At 42.6% G+C, this 20,697-nt stretch overlaps 1 protein-coding gene across 2 annotated transcripts in view; it reads left to right on the top strand.

The window, feature by feature from the left end:
* The window catches only part of ptprn2 (protein tyrosine phosphatase receptor type N2), a 1,015,920-nt gene that overhangs the window by 957,370 nt on the left and 37,853 nt on the right, over window positions 1-20,697 (top strand). For both annotated transcript variants that reach the window (XM_059971881.1, XM_059971880.1), the window contains 2 exons: window positions 14,177-14,254; window positions 18,566-18,685. In XM_059971881.1, coding sequence (XP_059827864.1) covers window positions 14,177-14,254; window positions 18,566-18,685 — 198 coding nt within the window. The remainder of the gene's footprint in view (window positions 1-14,176; window positions 14,255-18,565; window positions 18,686-20,697) is intronic.

Below are 20,697 nucleotides of genomic sequence, written 5' to 3'. Positions count from 1 at the left end.
TTCCCAAAATCTACATCCAAGTTTCCTGTCAAACTTATTAGCAAGTGCCGGAATAAATCAAAATTGGCCTAAAGAAAGCAGTGCCTAAGCAAACTTAAGAATTCTCACGGCACTTTTTGTTTTACATTTGAAAAGTTTTAGAAGTCCTTAATATCTTTCATAACAAAAACAGAGACTGCAGAAAACACTTAACAGACCAGGTAGCAACTGTGGAAGAAGCAACAGTTCATATTTCAGGTCTGACACCAGGATTTGTTTCTTCTCACAGATGATGCCCAATCCACCTGAGTGTTTGCACTATTTTTGGTTTCATTTCAGATTTCCAGCATCTACAGTTTTCTTAATCTTAGTTATCTTTTTTTTTTGCCCAGCCACACTAAATCAAAGAGGCGTGTCAGTTTGTAACGTAACTTTGACTGATATCATTTAAAGATAAAACAGGTCTCTTTGAAGATCATAATTGGATGCTTGTCATCCAAGGGTACACAATGTATCAAAAAGACAGGCAGGTAGTCAGAGAAGGTGGGTGACTTTGTCAGCAAAAATGAAATCAAATTGTTAGAAAAAGCTGACATGGGATTGGAAGATGTAGAATTCGTGTAGGTATTTTAAGAAATTGCTAAGGCGTAGAAGACCCTGATGGGAGTTATACACAGGCCTCCAGACAGTAGCCAGGATGTAGAGTACAAATTATAATGGGAGATAGAAAAGGCATGTAAAAAGGGCAATAGTGGATATTCTTTGTAGATTTCAGTATGCAGATAGATTGGGAAAATCAGGTTGGCGCTGAATCCAACAGAAGGAATTGTATAACACCGATGAGATGGTTATGGTTGAGCCCACTAGGGGAAAGGCATTTCTGGATTGGGTATTGTGTAATGAACTAGATTTGATTATGGAATTTAAGTTAAAGGAACCCTTATGAGACAGTGATCATAATGTGATTGAATTCACCCCACAGTTTGAGAGCGAGAAGCTGAAGTCAGATGTATCTGTATTACATTGGAGTAAAGGGAATTGCAGAGGCATGAGAGAGGAGTTGGAAAGTTAATTGGCTGGGAACATAGCAAATCAGCGGTGGCTGGAGTTTCTGGGAGCAACTTGGAAAGCACAGGATACATACATCCTAAAGATGAAGAACTATATGAAGGGTAGTATAATAGAACCATGGCTGACAAGGGAAGTCAAAGACACCATAAAATCCAAACAGAGGCAATATAATAGAACAAAAACTAGTGGGAAGTTAGAGGATTTGGAAGGTTTAAAAACCAACAGAAGGTAACTAAAAAAGCCATAAGGAATGAAAATATTAAATATGAATGTCAATAATACAAAAGAGGAACTTGAGAAAATCTGAAGATGCTGGAAACCCAGAGCAACACACACAAAATGCTGGAGGAACTCAGCAGAACAGGCAGCATCTATGGAAAAACATGAACAATTGACGTTTCGGGCTGAGACCCTTCATCAGGATGACTGAAGTTTTTTTTTGAAAATATAGAGACTAAATTGGTGCCCTGCAAGAATATCAGACTGCCAGAAAATGACGCTGGAGAGGTAGTAATGGGGACAAGAAATGGCAGACGAACTTACTAAGTATTTGCATCACTCTTCACTGTGGAAGACACTAGCAGTATGCCAGGAGTTTGAGAGGGGTGAGGGAGCAGAAGGGAGTGTGGTTGCTCTTACTAAGGAAAAGGCTCAAAGGTCAAAAAGGTGACAAGTCACCTGGACCAGAATGACTACACCTAAGAGTTCTGAAAGAGACAGCTGAAGAGATTGTGGAAGCATCAGTAATGGTCTTTTGAGAATCACTAGATCTGGAATGGTTCCGGGAGACCAAAGAACTGCAAATGTCACTCCAGGGAGGGAGGCAGAAAAAAAAAAATTATAGGTAATTTCGTGGTTGGGAAGATGTTGGAGTCCATTCTTAAGCATAAGGTGTCATGGTATTTGGGGGCACGTGATAAAATAAGCCAAAAGCAGCATGGTTTTCGAAAGGTGAAAATTTGCCTGACAAATCTGTTGGAATTCGTTGAGGAAATAGCAAGACTGATAGACAAAGGAGAGTCAGTGGATGTTGCTTACATGGATTTTCAGAAGGTCTTTGACAAGGTGCCACACACAATGGGCCAAATGGGCCTAATTTTGCTCCTATATCTTATGGTCTTATGATCTCAGTAAGAAAAAAAGTGCTCAGAATCCTTAAAAAGATCACATTAAATCAAACACGAGGAAATCTGCAGATTCAAGCAACACACACAAAATGCTGGTGGAACGCAGCAGATCAGGCAGCATCTATAGGAAGAAGCAATGTCGATGTTTCGGGCCGAGACCCTTCGTCAGGACTAACTGAAATAAAAGATAGTAAGAGATTTGAAAGCAGGAGGGGGAGGGGGAAATCCAAAATGATAGGAGAAGACCGGAGGGGGAGGGGTGAAGCCAAGAGCTGGAAAGGTGATTGGCAAAAGGGATACAAAGCTGGAGAAGGGAAAGGATCATGGGACAGGAGGCCTAGGGAGAAAGAACAGGGGAGGGAAGCACCAGAGCGAGATGGAGAACAGGCAGAGTGATGGGCAGAGAGAGAGAAAAAAAAGGGGGGAATAAATAAATCAGGAATGGGGTAAAAAGGGGAGGAGGGGCATTAACGGAAGTTAGAGATAAATGTTCATGCCATCAGGTTGGAGGCTACCCAAACGGTATATAAGGTGTTGTTCCTCCAACCTGAGTGTGACTTCATCTTGACAGTAGAGGAGGTCATGGACAGACATATCAGAATGGGAATGGGACGTGGAATTAAGATGTGTGGCCACATTAAATCAAAGACGCTGCTTGCCAGATTTCCATCATCTGAAGCACAAAATAAGGGCCAAATGTAAGCAGGAGGCAAAGAGTGGGAACAAAGGGTTTTTTTCTGGTTGGCTGCCAGTGACTTGTGGTGTTCTGCTGGGACTGTTTCTTTTCACGTTATATGTCAATTATTTAGATGATGGAGTTGATGGCTTTGTGACCAAGTTTGCAGACAGTGCAGAGATAGCTATGGAGGGGCAGGTAGTGTTGAAGAAGCAGAGAGTCTGCAGAAGGATTTAGACAGATTGGGAGAATGGGCACAAAAGTGGCAAATGAAATACAGTGTACGGTCATGCACATTGGTAGAAGGAATAAAGATCTGCACTATTTTCTAAACGAGGAGAAAATTCAAAAATCAGAGGTAGAAAGGGACTTGAAAGTCTCGTGCAGGATTCCCTGGAGGCTAACTTGCAGGCTGAGTCAGTGGCAAGAAAGGCAAATTCAATGTTAGCATTCATTTCAAGATGACTGGAATATAAAAGCAAGGATATAATGTTAAGGCTTTATAAGGTATTGATCAGACCATACTTGAGTATTGTGAGCAATTTTGGACCGCTTAAAAAAAAATTGCTAGCATTGGAGAGGGTCCAGAGGAGATTCACAGGCATGAACCCAGGAATGAAATGGTTAATATATGAGAGGCTATTGATGGCTCTGGGCTTGTACTCACTGTTGTTTGGAAGAATGGGGAGAGATCTCACTGAAACCAATTGAATATTGAAAGGCCTAGGAGGAGAATCTGGCGGTCGGGCTGGAAAAGGAGAAGCCAGCGGTTGGGTCAAAGAAGGAGAATCTGGCAGGCAGGTCGGAGAAGGAGAAGCCAGCATACAAGCTGGAGAAAGATAATCTGGTGGTCGGGTCGGAGAAGGAGAAGCTGACAGTCAGGTTGGAGAAAGAGAAGCCGGTGGTCAGGCTGGAGAAGGAGAAGCAAGCAAACAGGCTGGAGAGGAGAAGCTGGCGGGCAAGTTGGAGGAGGTTTGGAGGAACTGACCTGGGTGCTTGCCTGCTGCTGCTGTCTAGGCGAGAGGACACTGGAGGCGGTGTAGCATGGCAACCATGCTTGGTTGGGTGCTGGCCTCTCCCATCGGTGCTGCCCTCCAGTGTTCGATCGGTAGAATAACAGGCTGTATTGCTGGGAGCTGTACAATCAATTTGGATGTTGCTCAGGGCCTTGGACTATATATGTGTTTTCTTGCGTAGCAATGTATGTGTTTTTTTCTCTCTCACTATTTTGAAAGTATGTTATGACCCTTGGCCCCAGAGGAACGCTGTCTCATGTGACTGTATCCATGTATGTTTTGAATGGTAATTAAACTTGATTTGATTTGATTTTGATTTTGATTTGATACATAGCATGTGAACTTCATTAATTCTATGCACATATTTACTTACCTCCAGAGTAAACCGTAATGCCAAATAGCAGTGACAGGAGTTTAAAATGAGAGGAACTTATGGAGAGGCTCCTTATTCACCTAACATTCCCCCAACGTAACATTATTAATTCAAATATTTCTTCTCTTCCTGAATTGCTAAAAAGAAATATGAAGATGCGGGGTATTTGATACTCTTCTCCAATATTTTAATGTAAGACCCATAGACTTTCCTCCCTGACTCTGCTCCATGAATAGCATCCATGCTGGATTATTATTTCCAGTGATAGTGACCGATCTCCCCTTCAGGTTACCCGGCTCTCTGCCTCTGTGCTTTTTTAATTCAGTTGTGTTTGCATTTCAAATAAAGTAAACTGGAGTCGCAGTTTCTTTATTCTCAACCGGATGTAAACAGCTTTTATTGTTCACCTCCAACTGTCCTTGGCTTGCTAGACCACCTCAATGGGGAAGGTGGGTTTGTCCACCCCTGAAGGCCGTCCACGCGACAGCATTGCTCCTCTTGCGCCCAACCCAGAAGCAAGCTGCATTATGCATTGTGCCCCAGGCACATGCTCTCTAACCCGCTCACTGATTGCGCAGAGGTGAGTAGCAAGTGGAGAAGCAATTCTCATCAGCGTTGAGTTGCCCGTCGTCTGATTGTGACCTTGCCAGCGATGTGATCAGTGTTGATTTAAAGTGGTCCTCCCCTCTCTATTCTGCCCTTGTAAGCAGTTTAATTTCACTGAAATCAAAGGAAGGCAGTGACATTTCATTACTTTTGCTGGTGCTAATCCAAGCACTCTGATAACAAAGCACAATGTTTACTCTTTTTGCACAATTTAACCCATTAATCCAGGAGTTTTCGGTAGTCCAACATAATTACAATAGATGACACTAATTCCTTTCTTTACTGAAATGCAGGGGCAAAACACTGCAATTATCTTTCATGTAATGGTGAAAGTGATGATTCGTTTTGTGGCTGTGCAGTCATTATGGTGAGTGCCAGGTTTACAAGATCTGAGTGTATCGAATTGCTGATTTATCTGAAGGCGTTTAGAAAGAAGCCTGTCGGATTCCACACCATGAAAACTACTGGATTGCTTTAAATGCATAAAGCTGAAAGGCAAAAACAGAAGAAAGAAGAAAAATACTCTGAAAACTACATTCTTCCAGCTTGGAGAGTCTTAATACAAGGTCTCAGTTTAATTACACTGTGAGAAATTACAGCTCTGTGCAAAGGACTGTCATTAGGACCAAGTAACGTGTTGCTAGGAGAACGTGTAGTCTCTGTTTATTTCTCATCTTTTTCTCTGAACACTGTAATTGCTGGCTGTGTACCCTTCCACTGACAGCCAGATTGTGTGAGGAATTTGTGACTTTGCTTTGTGTACGCTCCAGAGATTTACACTGGAATTTCCATGTGTGACAGTCAGAACACTTCGGCTGATCCGTAATTGGCACCCTCAGCCTGATGAATTTTGGAGTGACCCAGATAGGAGCTGGATAATGAAGTGTACAACAGAATACATAAAGCATGTGAAGATTGCAGAATGGGGTCTTTTATAACTTCAAGCTTATTATGTCCTGCTTCTCTACTTTCTGACACTGAAATAAAAGAAGCTTAATTATGCATCTTGGTTAAAGAAATGAAACAAATTTTCCTTGCTAGTGCTTGAAGCTTTCAGTTAACAGGCAAATCTAAAAAGCAAGAAAATTCCTCTGTAGCACCAATTACTTCATCAGATTAGAAGTCTGTTAAAATATGAATTTCTTTTAAGAACCAGTGTCCGACCCATGAGATTGAATTCTGAAATGTGACTCATATATATTAGTGTCTGTTTCTAAAACACCTTTATACAGAGTTAGATTATCAGATCTTGCTATTCGCTAGGCTAATTATGATGAGACTAAGACCGTTAGGTTGGGAAACAGCTTCTTCCCCTCGGTTATGAGACTACTGACACCAACCAGGTCCCACCATATATGAAGTACCAGTAGTGTTATACTGTTTACTTTTTACCTTGTATTGAAAATGCACCTTATTATTTGTTAATTTATTTGTGGTACTATTACTTTATGTGTTTTGCACCTTGGTCCAGAGGAATGTTGTTTTGTTTTGCCAACACATATTCTGTTGGGTAGCCTCCAACCTGATGGCATGAATATCGATTTGTCCTTCCAGTTAAAAAGTCCCCCCCCCAACTTCCCCTCGTCCCCATCCCCCAACCTGACCTTTTATCTCTTCACACCTACCTGACACTTCCTCCTGGTTTCCCTCCTCCTTCCCTTTCTCCTATAGTCCACCCTCCTCTCTTATCAGATTACTTCTTCTCTAGCCCTTGACTTTTCCCACTCACCTGGCTTCACCAATCACCTTCTTGCTAACCTCCCCCCCCCCCCACCTTTTTATTCTGGCATCATCCCCCTTCCTTCTTAGTCCTGAGGAAGGGTCTCAGCCTGAAACATTGACAGTTTATTCATTTCCATGGTTGCTCTCTGGCATGATGAATTCTTCCAGCATTTTGTGTGTACAACAAACTTAATTCCTGGCATAGAGTCATAGAGCACAGAAACAAACCCATCGGTCTAATAGGCCATACCTAGCAAGATGGCCATCCGATAACGAGCTGCAAAGGAAATTAGTCTACATATAATATTTGGTGGTTAGAAAGCTGAACACAAGAGATTCTGCAAATGCTGGAAATCAAGGCAACATACACAAGATGCTGGAGGAACTCAGCAGGTTGAGGAGCAGCACTGGAAAGGAATTTTGGGCCGACACCCTTCATCAGGATCTGCTGAATGGTCTGGTGTAGAAAGATGAAACATAACATTATAACAAGGCATGTCAAGATGTTTCTTCTGGTGAGTGTTGTATTAGGGTGTAGAACTAGTTATTTTCCATGTAGTGTTCTGATACTATAGTTTCACTTTCCTAGAGAAAACATTTAGATCACAAAAGTATCAGGATCCAATATGGGGGAATTTTGAAAAAGGAAACACTATTATAAGATTAGGAGGATTGGGGTGGGGCATTTAAAACTGAGCAATTTCTCACGGAGTCTCCCAAAGTTTCTTCCCGAAAGCATATAGGAGATACTTAAAAGGGAAGTAAATGCATTTTTGAGAGTTCAAGGGATTGAGGGCTCCGTGGAATAGACACGAAAGATCAACTATCATCACATTGATGGTGGGGATTGAAGAGTCAACTGGCCTTCTCCTGTTTCTATTTTCTTATGTAATCTGATCTTTGATATCCACCTGATTAATACTGTGGTGCTAAAGAAAGAAATGTGGAAATTATGGTTGTGAGAAAAAAAGTTTTATTCTACTTTTTCTTACGATCAGGAAAGAAAATGTTTTAATGTTGTTGTATTGTTCATTCTCAAACCCTGTAATCTTTTGCCCATTTCCTTATCACCCATGAATTGTGTGTTCACTAAAGCTTCAGAGCTCAGTTAAAATCAATATTGAACCACATTTAATCCAGGATGATTTAGAATGGAAAACTTGTTTCACTGATGGAAATTAATGAACCAATGGGGATTTCTGGACAATCTAGTGGTTTATTAGTGATATTGAACATGAGATTTATTTACTTGAATTTAAGATCTATGTGTTCCAGGGTGGAGCTTGAGTTCCACTTTCCAAATCAATAGTCCAGCAGTACTGTAAACCAACTACAAAGCTACTGTACCTCATTTTCTCCAAATTGTTCTGCTTCTGTCCAATGGACTTCCAACATAATGTAATTGTTAAAGGCAGGGTTAAAAGCAAAATAGTGAAGAGCAAAGCAAGTCCAGTGTCCTCAGTCACCATCGTTGGCATGTCCCGGGCCGTTACTGAAGATCAAAGCTCGAAGGTTGATCAGAAGTCCTGAAACTGAAGCCCAGTGGCCGGACCTCAGAGTCTACGAATCTTTGCGAGTCCTCTGGAGCAGTCGAAGGCCCGGTGTCCGTGAATCCAGGAGTCTGCTGCAAGCTGGGCACCAAAGGCAGCCTGTCCTGGGGTTAGAGGACTGTGGATAGGCGTTGGGAGGGAGGAACGGGGCGTGTTTTTCTGCTGGTGCTTTGTCGCTTGGCACGTTCTGTTTTGTTCTGCTCTGTGGTGGTGCCGGGAAGTGTGGTGACACTTGCAGGCTGCCCCCAGCACATCATTGAGGGTGTTGGTTGTTTACGCAAGCAAAGCATTTCACTGGGTATTTTGATGTACAGGTGGTAAATAAATCTGAATCTGAATCTTAATTATTTTCCAGCTGCTGGCCAGGGTAGAGATGATTCCCTTTGATGTAAATCAAGCTGAACCTTTAGTGAAAGCTCATGCAGTTGAGAGCATTGAACCCCTTCCTGGAGCACTGCCTGTACGTTCTCTTCTACTGCATCATTCTATGTCATACAGCAATTTTTCTGGTATTAGGCACATGCTGGAAGGGTCCACTTACTAACATTGATAAGCACTAACTGAAAATCTAAAACACCGCAGATGCTGGAAATCTGAAATTTAAAAAAAATGCTTGACTTATTCAGGGTGCATCTATGCAATGGGAAGCAGCTGATGTTTGAGGTCAAAAGCACTTCAGCTGACAACCTTTGACCTATAATATTAGCTATCCAATAAGATGGCAGTGTGTGCGGATGCAGCGGCCTTTTGGTGACCAACCAAAGATGCTTTTCTCTTTGTAAAATTTGATTTTTACGATCCATGGACAATTCTGCTCGAAGAACTTCGGGTACTGCAGGGCTACTCCATCAGTGAGCTGCTCGTGGATTGGAGTAGCTGGACTGGTGTTGGCAGCAGAACCGGCTGAGGTGTCAAAGGGGCGGGCTATGATATCGAAGGGATTAGCGGACGTGTTGAAGGGGTCAGCCGAGCTGTCGAAGGAGCTGGTCAGGATGTCAGAGGAGGCTGCCAGGTTATCGGGTGAGCTGGCCTGGATATCAGAGAAGACCATTGATGTGTTGGAGGAGCCAGTTTGGGTTCGGAGGAACTGACCTGACTGCAGACCGCGTTGCTGCCTGCTTCTCTGAAGTCGGTGCAGTATTACTGTAGGAGATTGTGTTAGATAGTTCATTAGTGATGGCAAGACTTTGTTGGACAGTGATAATGTGAGTTGCCACAGGCCTGGTACCCTTGTCTGGTGGATGGACAGTCAACACAGAGCTGTGTAGCCTCAATTGTAGCAAGAACTAGGCCTCAAGCCTCGGGCTTGCCTGCTGCTGCAGACCTAGTGAGAAGTACTACAGCATGGCGTCCAAACTTGGCTTGGGCCTTTCCTCGCCCGTCAGTGCTGCCATCCTGTGTTTGAGCGGTGGTATGACAGGCTGGATTACGTGCTTCTGTGCACTGCCAGGAGACTATACCATCTTTGCTGGACATTGTCGCTCTGGGTCTTGGACTATATGTGCTTCGTTTTTCCGCTGAATATGTTTCTTTGCTCAATATCTTGAATTATGTTCCTCTCTAGTTTGAAGTTTGCTCGCTATTTTGAATGTTTTGCCCCTTGGCCCCAGATGAATGCTGTCTCATTCAGCTGTATCTTTGTATGGTTTGAATGATAATTAAATTTGATTTGATTTTGATTTAACACTGAGCATCATAGGAAGTCATTCCTGCCTGTGGCCATCAAACTTCACAACTCCTCCCTTGGAGTGTCAGACACCCTGAGCCAATAGGCTGGTCCTGGACTTATTTCCACTTGGCATGATTAACTTATTATTATTTAATTATTTATGGTTTCATATTGCTATATTTCTTCACTATTCTTGGTTGGTGCAACTGTAACAAGACCCAATTTCCCTCAAGATCAATAAAGTACATCTGTCTCTCTGTTGAACTATGTTTTTTTAATAGTTGCTACCTAACCTACTGTTGTGTCCAGAATTCTCTGTTTTTATTGTAGCATGAAGTAGTTTATTTATGGTTTATACTGATATCATTGTACTCAAAATTAACATCTGTTGTAGAGAAATGTTTATGTACAGTTTTCGCAAGAGAATGCCCTTCACTGATAGCTATTTTCTGTTTAATCGAATCACATATTTTAATGCGGAGTATTGTAAAACAGCCCAATCATACCAGTGAAACAAAGTAAACGATACCAATGTTTCATCATTTGATAATCATTTGATTTATTGTTGGTTGCAGATGTCAATATTTATGAACTTTGCATAATCTTGTGTTGCCTCTGCATGCTGCTGTCCTTAATTAAAAGTTGTTAAAACATTGAACATCATTTCACAGTAAGATTGCTCAGTCCCTCGGTTTGAGCTGGCTATGGGCATGGTCTTCTCAGGTACTTGAAAGTCAAAGGGTATCAGATATCTGTTCAGTTTAAGAAGATGAGATCATAAAATAATAGGAGCAGAACTAGTCCACTCTGCCACCTCACCTCACCATCCCACCATCACCTCACCATGGTCAATCCTCTCTCCCTCCCAGACCCAATCACCTGCCTTCTCCCCATATCCCCTCATGCCCTGACTAATCAAGAATCTCAAGTCAAGTCAAGTTTATTGTCATTTCGACCATAAACTGCTGGTACAGTACACAGTAAAAATGAAACAACGTTCCTTCAGGACCCTGGTGCTACATGAAACAACACAAAACTACACTAGACTATGAGAGGCAGCACAGGGCTACACTAGACTACATAAGACAATATAAAAACTGCACTAGACTACAGACCTGCACAGGACTACATAAAGTGCACAGAACAGTGCAGGGCAGTACAATAATTAATAAACAAGACAATAGGCACAGTAGAGGACAAACTGCAGTATAATAATAAATGATGTCGATGTCAGTCTAGACTCTGAGTATTCAGGAGTCTGATGGCTTGGGGGAAGAAACTGTTACAAAGTCTGGTCGTGAGAGCCCAAATGCTCCGGTGCCTTTTGCCAGATGACAGGAGGGAGAAGAGTTTGTGTGAAGGGTGCGTGGGGTCCTTCATAATACTGTTAGCTTTGCGGGTGCAGCATGTGGTGTAAATGTCTGTAATGGCAGGAGGAGAGACCCCGAAGATCTTCTCAGCTGACCTCACTGTCCACTGCAGGGTCTTGCGATCCGAGATGGTGCAATTCCTGAACCAGGCAGTGATGCAGCTGCTCAGGGTGCTCTCAATACAACCCCTGTAGAATGTGATGAGGATGGGGGGTGGGAGATGGACTTTTCTCAGCCTTCACAGAAAGTAGAGACGCTGCTGGGCTTTCTTGGCTATGGAGCTGGTGTTGAGGGACCAGGTGAGATCCTCCGCCAGGTGAACACCAAGAAATTTGGTGCTCTTAACAATCTCAACGGAGGAGCCATCAATGTTCAGTGGAGAGTGGTCGCTCCGTGCCCTCCTGAAGTCAACAACCATCTCTTCTGTTTTGTTCACAGAACATTGGCTCTGTACCAGTCCGTTAGCCGCTGCACCTCCTCTCTGTAAGCTGACTCGTCGTTCTTGCTGATGAGGCCCACCATGGTCGTGTCGTCGGTGAACTTGATGTTGTAATTCGAGCTATTGTTGCACAGTTGTGGGTCAGCAGAGTGAACAGCAGTGGACTGAGCACACAGCCCTGGGGAGCCCCCGTGCTCAGTGTGATGGTGTTGGAGATGCTGCTTCCGATCCAGACTGACTGAGGTCTCCCAGTCAGGAAGTCTAGGATCCAGTTGCAGAGGGAGGTGTTCAGGCCCAGTAGGCTCAGCTTTCCAATCAGTTTCTGAGGGATGATTGTGTTGAATGCTGAACTGAAGTCTATGAACAGCATTCAAACGTACTTGTCTTTTTTGTCCAGGTGGGTGAGGGCCAGGTGGAGGGTGATGGCAATAGTGTCATCTGTTAAGCGGTTGGGCTAATATACCATCTGCAGGGGGTCCAGTGAGGGGGAAGCAGGGTCTTTATATGCCTCATGTGAATCTATCAACCTTTGCCTTAAATATACCTAACGATTTGGCCTCCACAGCCACCTGTGGCAATGAACTCCACTGATTCAGCACTCTGGCTAAAGTAATCTAGCCATGTATTAATGCATTGAAACTGAGCTGAAATTAATCTCTGGTGTCCAGAGGACATGTTCAACCTCTTAATGGCTACAGCCATTCTTCAGCTCGATACAGACATAAATATATCTTCAGGCTAACTCTGGGCACTCAACTTGTGGATTAATCTCTGCACGCGGTGTGGAGTCTGAAGCTGTGCCCGCACTTCCCTCACCAAAACATGTTCAGATGAGAACAATTTTGTTTCCTTGTCTGGGGCAGTTTCATTGAGTGTTTTAACAGGAATAAATTGGGAATATAATGCACAATACACAAGTGGGGAAGCTGCTTATAATGTCTAGGGAGGAGGATTTCAACACGCCCCAGGGCAGTATATGATTTACGTTTGCACATTTTTAAAACTGGTGTAGTATCTCCAACCACAACTCGATCTGGCTTAGCCTTCCTTAGGTGTGGGCTATATCATCGCATCCAGACTTGTGATAACGTGCCTCCAGTTATATCATGGTCCACTGATTGATAAATAATCCTATCAGTAAAGCTGAAAAGAATCCTGATTCAGCACTCCAGTAGTGGCATTTTTTTTCTTTGAATCTTCCGTCCCTGAGGAATATACATTAGACCAGTTTATTCCCAAATGCTCTGCTTCTTAAAACTCTATCTGATTTAATTTTTTGATCTGCATCTCTATTTCATTTCTGATTACTGGACTCCATCCTTATTGATTATTTTTCTCTTACAAAGAATAAGAAGAAAGGATTTGTCTCGCAGCTTGAGAATTTGATCGAACACATTTATGAATAACCCAGAGCTGACAGGCCGACTGAGCCTGTCGACATTCACTGTGCCTCGGTGAATTGTTCTCTTGCCTCGGAGACAGAAAACTGTTCTCCTTAGACGGGAGCACAGCATCTCAGGTGACATTCCAGTGCTGGACTGAAGGAGTGATAGCCTGTGCTTTCTGTTGGGTAAGGCACCAAATGGAGGTTTCAACTGCCTCGCACCCTGGGTATAGAATTGATATCTTGAGGAGTTATACTTGGTGTGCTGCCAGTCACCAGACATGACCAGATGTTCAGGGTGAAAGTTGAGATCGCTGTCATATGCACAAAGTACATGTATGCACAATGAAAACCTCACTTACAGCAGCATTGCAGGCACATACACAAAGTTATTGTAAGAAATAATGCGATATAATAAAAATAACACACAAATGAATACCAAGAAAATCAACAATGAACAAAAAACTTCAGTTGTGGTACAACACAAAGTACACCGCAGATGCTGTGGTCAAAGCAACACATACAACACGCTGGAGGAACTCAGCAGGTCGAGCAGCATCCGTGGAAACGAGCAGTGACGAAGGGTCTCAGCCCGAGACATCGACTGCTCATTTCCACGGATGCTGCCCAACCTGCTGAGTTCCTCCAGCTTGTTTGTACGTGTAGTTGTGGTACAAAGTGGTTAAGTGTTAATGGACTTGCTAAACTGAGGTGATTGTTAGGACTGTTCTACTTGATTCAAGAACCAAATGTTTGAAGGGGAGAAGCTGTTTCATGAACCTGATGTTGTGGTTCTTCAGGATTCTGTACCTTCTGCCCAATGGCAGCTGCAAGAAGATGGCATTACAGGGTGGTGGGGTGCTTTGATGATAGATAGACACTGCATTTTTGAGGCAGAATCACGGTAGTAGGCTTTTTACAATGGAATTTGGCCAATTACTAAAATGCTTACGTTTCCAAAGTGCTCATTTTGACTATCGTTGGGATGTACTGAGGCCATAAAAGATACTATATAAATAAAGGTCTGTCACTATTTTTAGTAGTTTCCAACTTCTGTTCTGCCCCATTTGAATCCCGGACCCTGCAAAAAATGATTTGTCAGCCTCTGAGGACTGCTGTGGATGGCAGTAATGAATCACTCACCGATGATAAATCGCACTGTTACCAAGCATATCTCTTATCTCTCCCATTTAGATGGACCATGACCCCAGGAACCCCGCATACATTGCTGCTCAAGGACCGCTTCCTGCCACAGTGGCAGATTTCTGGCAGGTAAGAGCTTTGCTGACTTTTCCAGAGCATAATAATAAGAATTAGAGGAACAGACTCTTGGTTCAAAAACTGCCGGAACAAGCAGCAGCTTTAATCAGCAGTTGACACTGGTATCATCAAAGGTCAAAGTTTAAAGTAAATTTATGATCAAAGCACATATATGTTAGCATATTCTACCTTGAGGTTCATTTTCCTGCAGACATTTACAGGGAAAAAATAAATTAAATAGAATTTATTATCAAAGTACATACAGTATATGTATGTCACGCTATACCTTGAAATTAATTTTCTTGCAGACATTTGCAGGATAAAAGAATTTTATGAAAAACTACATGTAAGCAAAGACTGACAATCAGCAATGAGCAAAAGAAAAGAATTTGTGCAAATAAAAATAATACTGAGAAAATGAGTTGTAAAGAGTCTTTGAAAGTGAGTCTATAGGTCGTAGAATCAATTCAGAGCAGTGGTAAATGAAATTATCCACACTAGTTAAGGAACCTAATGTTTAAAAAGCAATAACTGTTCTGGAAGCTGGTAGTGTGGGACTAAAGGCTGGTTTATACTTGTGCATACAGGCTATGCCATAGCCATGATTTTCATTTCTGCGTCACTCTACGCCATAGCAAGCAAGTGTTGGTGTGCGCCAAAACGCTACATGGCGGTGGGGTTTCTATGCCACTGTGTTGAGTTTCTTTGTGACAGACGTGGACGAGGAAATGCATTTCAAACATTTTCACATGTCAGCAGGTAGATTTGACAATTTGGTTCATCTGTTTCGCATCGGCATACAGACATGGCGGAGAAGAAGCAACCAGAAATGCGTAGGAGGAAATGCGATGCTACCAAGCGAACCAATCACAGTTGTTGCGGTCTGCGTCGCCGTGACGTGTGAGTTACTTTTTTAGGGAGGTGCATGGCACCCTACAGCATAGGGTACGCGGTACCTATGGTGTAGATGTGACGCACAAGTATAGATTAGACTTAAAAACACAAAATGCTGGCAGAACTCAGCAGGCCAGACAGCATCTATGGGAGGAGGTAGTGACGATGTTTCGGGCTGAAACCCTTCATCAGGAGTGAAGTAACATGGGATGGTCGAGGGGGGATAAGAAGTGGGGGGAGGGATGAAGTAGAGAGCTGGGAAGTGATAGGCTGAAGGGAAATGGACTGGGGGAAGATGGAGAATTATGGGAAATAAAAGAGAAAGAAAGGTAGGGCTGGGGGGAGATTATAGTGAGGGGGGAAAAAGAGAGAGAAAGGAAAGCAGACTAAAATTATAGATAGGGATGGGGTAAGGGGGGGGGCAGGGGTATCAACGGAGGTCTGTGAGTTGGATGTTCATGCCGGCAGGTAGGAGGCTACCTAGGCGGGAGGTAAGGTGTTGCTCCATCAACCTGCATGTGGCATCATCTTGACGGTACAGGAGGCCATGGACAGACATATCGGAGTGAGAGTGGTCAGTGGAATTGAAGTGTGTGGCCACAGGGAGATCCCGCCACTGCTGGAGGACCGAGCACTGGTGTTCGGCGAAACAGTCTAACTTAAGATCAGACTTAAGGCTCCTATACCTCCACTGTGATGGTATTAGAGAGAGTATGGCCTGAATGGCAGAGATTTTTGACGATGGATGTTGTGACGGTGCTCCATCCAGCGCTCAATGGTAGGATGGGCTTTATCTGTGATGGACCGGGTTGTATCCACCACTTTCATTCAAAGTCAATATTTTAAAATGCCTGATTTTCTTTAGTAAATGCCTAGTGGTTGAGTGGGATTTATCTTTGCAAGGGGAGTGGAAAGAAGAGGTTCATAGGTTCATTTTATTATCAAAGTATATATGCAAAATACAACTCTGAGATTTATCTTCTCCAGATAGCTGTAAAATACAGAGAACCATAGAAGTTGAAAAAAAGAAATCAATCCCCACCACATGAAAAGAAAAAGAAGCAAACACTCACAAACCCCAAAACCCCTCCCCAGCCCCTCCCTCACAATAAAAGCTAACAGAATCGCAAACCCCCAGCCCCCCAATCGGCAACAAGAAGGAACAGGCGAGAACACCAAAAAAAACATAGAACTGAAAGAGGCCAGTATGAACTATAGTCCAATCCATAAATCTCAGAATTTCAATAACACCTCTGAGGGTATCGAGACCCAGTCCGAGGGCAGTGACACGAACCAGCAGCCTCTCCCAGAACCGCTTGCTCTCCTCCTCATTTGCCTCATTGTTTCAATCTTCCTTGACACTTTAATTGGCAAGAAGTGCAGTCGATCATGTCCTCGCCTCTGAGCTCCTCCTCGTGGTGGCTCATGCTGGCATTTCCTTCCTGGAGTTTTCTGGAGGACAGCAGAGCGCTAGCTCACTCGGTCGAACCACAGACCGTAAGCCCCAGGCTCCAGTGGTTTCAAAAACAAAACGAAGATAAAAAGAATAAGCGGAAGACATAGAAAAACTGAAATAATTGACCATCTGGAAGATGTTCGCTGTTCAAATCGTTGTTCGATGGTGCCATCTTGACCGGATGCGGGAGGGTGGAAGATGGAGAAAGTTTCGGTGAAAGCCCCGGACTTGGTCAGGGCAGAGGGTAACTGTAGTGCTGAATGCAAGCCTGGCTGTTAACTACAACTTCCAGTTAAACAAATAAGGGTCATCATTTAAAACTTAAGCTGCGTCGAAGTTCCTTCTTGCGGAGGCAGTAATTCTCTGCTATTCCCTGCCTCGGAGAATGTGAAGGCAGGATCACTGGGGCTCTTTAAAGAGGGAGTAGATATTTTTATATAAGATCAGGGAATTTAGAGCTGCACAGGAGTTGAGATCTGTGCAAGTCAGTCAGTTGAATGGATAGCGATGTTTGAGAGGCCAAGTGACCTGCTGCCACACCTGTTATCTAACAAACTTACATTCTTTCTGATCTTCAGTTCCACTGACCTCACTTACAGCCAAACCAAATTCCTTTTTGCCTCAATCTTCCGCGCTCCACTTGAAATGCATGAGGCCCTAAATTCAACACCTTCCCTCGAAATAAAACTGAGCCCAGTTTAGCCGTCCTTGTTGGAGAGAAACAGAGTAATGATAGTAACAGAGCAGTTTACTAAAGACACAAGAGGCTGGATATCTGATTTATGTGCTGGAGGAATTCAGTGGGTCAGAGAGAGGAAAATGGACTGTCGACTGTTTGGGTTGAGACCCTTCTGGTTAGTGCTATTATCTTACATGCCAATGATCACCGACCAGAGTTCGATTCTCGCCCCTGTCTGTCAGGAGTTTGTACGTTCTCCCTGTGACTGTGTAGGTTTCCTCCGGGAGCTGATGTTTTCCCCCACGTTCCAAAGACATTCCGTTAGAGTTAGGGTTGGTAAGTTGAGGCCAGGCTATGTTGGGACTAGAAGCACGATTGCACCAGTGGGCCATCCCCAGCACAATCCCCGTTGATCTGATTTGATGCAAACGATATGTTTCATTCTATGATTCAGTGTTTCAATGTGCATGTGACAAATAGAGTAAATATAATTTTAATCATAATCTGGACTTCATCATCTCTAGTCTTAACCAGAAACATCAACTACCCACTTCCCTCCACAGATGCTGACTGACCCCCTGAGTTCTCCCAGCAGTTTGTATTTTTTTTCTCTCTCGCAAGCAGTTTTCACCAGTCACAGCTTGGATACATTTAGTTAGGTCAGCTTTCAGTCTTTGAGCTTTAGAAAGATTTCTGAACGCTCTCATCAACTGATATTCCCAAAATTACCAAGTACTTTAATGAGGTTTCCTGACTTCCCCCTCCAGAAACTCTGCAAGATAGGAATGGCCTGTGTTACATCCCTTTGGACTACAGAGAAAGTAACAAATGCTTCCTTGTTTGGTGTGACCACTGCATTTTTAGTTACTGTCTTAAAAATGTATTTCTTCTCATTTTGATTATAGCTTCTCCAATCCCTGTACCAATCTTATGGGAAGTGAGACATTGGAAAGTTAAGTGACATTGTTGTATAGTGGCTGGGAATGAGCCTTTTGCATTTAGCACTAGTGAAAAGAGAAATTTGTGTTTCTAAGATAAAATGTAATTTTTATAACAATTCTATCATGGTTATACTCCATAATATTTCCAATGCAATTATCAACTCTTGAAGAAAATAATAAAATGTACTAAAACCTGAAAATTCAATTTCCTCTGCAGCTTGGCAAACAAAACATGAATCAGATCTTTTTTAAAATCTCTTCATCTTGGGGGTTTGTGATTTCTGAGTGTGACCCATGATACTAGTAATTACCTCTTCACGTTTGTGACCACAGTCTCTTGTGCTTTCCTTCAGATGGTTTGGGAAAATGGCTGTGTGGTTATTGTCATGCTGACGCCCTTGACGGAAAATGGAGTCAAACAGTGTCACCATTATTGGCCAGATGAGGGTTCAAACCTCTATCACATCTATGAGGTAAGGTGCAGGTCTTTGCAGTGTAATTCACTGAAGAACAGTACAGTGGATTCCAGTTAATTGGGCCATCAGTTGATCGGGTTAGTCACTTGTTTAGAATAACTCTTAAAGAACAAAAACTAATCAAGAAAATAGTTGTGATTTCTCTGTATTTATTTGGGCCACTACACTGCTTAATTGGGGCAGAAGACTGCTGCTGAAGTCTTAACCAGCATCAGACAAGTGTACTTGCATGACAGTTAGACGCTACACTGTGCTTAGAGTGAACAGTTTTTAAATAGTGTCAGTTGCGTGTGCTTGTGTTAAAACAAAACGGTGATTTTTGTCACTGATAGTTGACAAGACAACTCAAAATTGTTTTGCTCACTGGGGTTTCATGCATTAAAGCTTAGAGATGATAGAAATGGCTGGGAATGAAAATGAAACGATTTCACTACAACAAGCTAGCAACTACAAAAACATTGAAAGTATCGAAATCATCCTGAATGTGACAATGAAATTTAAGATTTGGAGGACACAATTCTCAAAAATTGTATGAGGGCAGTCCTTTATTTACGTTTATCTGCAACAGGTTTCTGTGCTGATTTTGTTCATTTACTGCCAATCAAAAGAACATGGCAGTGAACACTGGATGAATTTCTCCACCGATAACTTCAAGGAACTAGTACATGGTTTTATAGTAATGTAGTACTATTGATAGTATTATAATTTGTTCTGTATTTTATTTAAAATACATAATTTGTTAAACAGTAGTTTTTCTTTTTTATACCTTTTTAACTATTTCCATGAAACTTTGGCTAATTGGGCTAAAATGTACTCATCCCGATACGTCCCAATTAACTCGAATCCACTGTACTTCATTCATTCAATCTGACTCTAATATTCATAGCAACATTAAAAATGAACTGTTTGCTAGCTGAACATAATCTTCAACAGACAAAGTTAGTCATGATGACAGTACCTATCTGCAGAGTATTATTTTAATTAGCTGGCTTGGTGCCATGTGTCCCGGCCAGCCGGCATACCTCTCTCAGTTTTACTATGTATCTACTGGAGGGACCTGATGTCACAATTTCACTGAGTCCTGATGCAGGGTTTTGACCCAAAACCTCAACAGTTCCTTTCCTCTCATTTATTTATTCAGATACAGTATGGAACAGGCCCTACTGTCCCTTCCAGCCACGCTGTTCAGCAATCCCCCGATTTGACCCTTGCTTAATCACAGGACAATTTACAATGTTCAATTAGCCTACCAACTTTGGACTGTGTGAGGAAACCCATGCGATCATGGGGAGAATGTACAAATTCCTTGCAGACAGTGGCGGGAATTGAACCCGGGTTGCTGTACCATGCCACCTTATACCACTGAGTTCCTCTAGCAGACTGTTTGTTGTTCACTGAATGACGGCTTTTTAATCTTTCTAATTTCACATTACTGTCCCGTGTTTATATTCGCCAAATCTTAAATACGCAGATATTACATTACTTCAATCTCCAGCCAGTGGTGTAGTGGCATCCTCACCGGACTTTGAGGCAAGTGATCCTGGGTTCGAATCCGGCCAGCTCCTTGTGTACTTTCCAATCGTACTGGGCTGAGCAACAAGCTAGCAATTTGGCCTGGTTAAAAAAAAACAGACAAAATGCTAAAGAAATGGAAAGGAACAACAATTACCTCAATCACCACCAGTAACTTGATGTCCTATTCAGGACCATTATTGTATTGTCTATGGAATTAAGCCAATGCTTTACAGCATGCTATGGAGTCGCAGTGTTACAATCAAAATTTAATTCCAGTGCGTGAAAGAAAGCTGAACAGAGGACAAACTAGTAGAAGATTGAGGAGATGCTGAAATGATTCTCGGATTAATGCGATCCCTAACTAAAATGAAACAGAAAATATAAAAAATATTTAATGACACTTCGAAACTGTCAAAATGTTTTATTTGACGAGGTAGTGAGTGCATCCCATAAACCTTGACTCAGAAAGCATGAATGTAAAACAGTAGTCACTC

Source organism: Hypanus sabinus, chromosome 6 (assembly GCF_030144855.1).
Source record: "Hypanus sabinus isolate sHypSab1 chromosome 6, sHypSab1.hap1, whole genome shotgun sequence".
In the NCBI taxonomy this organism is placed as follows: Eukaryota; Metazoa; Chordata; class Chondrichthyes; order Myliobatiformes; family Dasyatidae; genus Hypanus; species Hypanus sabinus.
This window is presented reverse-complemented; position numbering and strand designations above follow the sequence as displayed.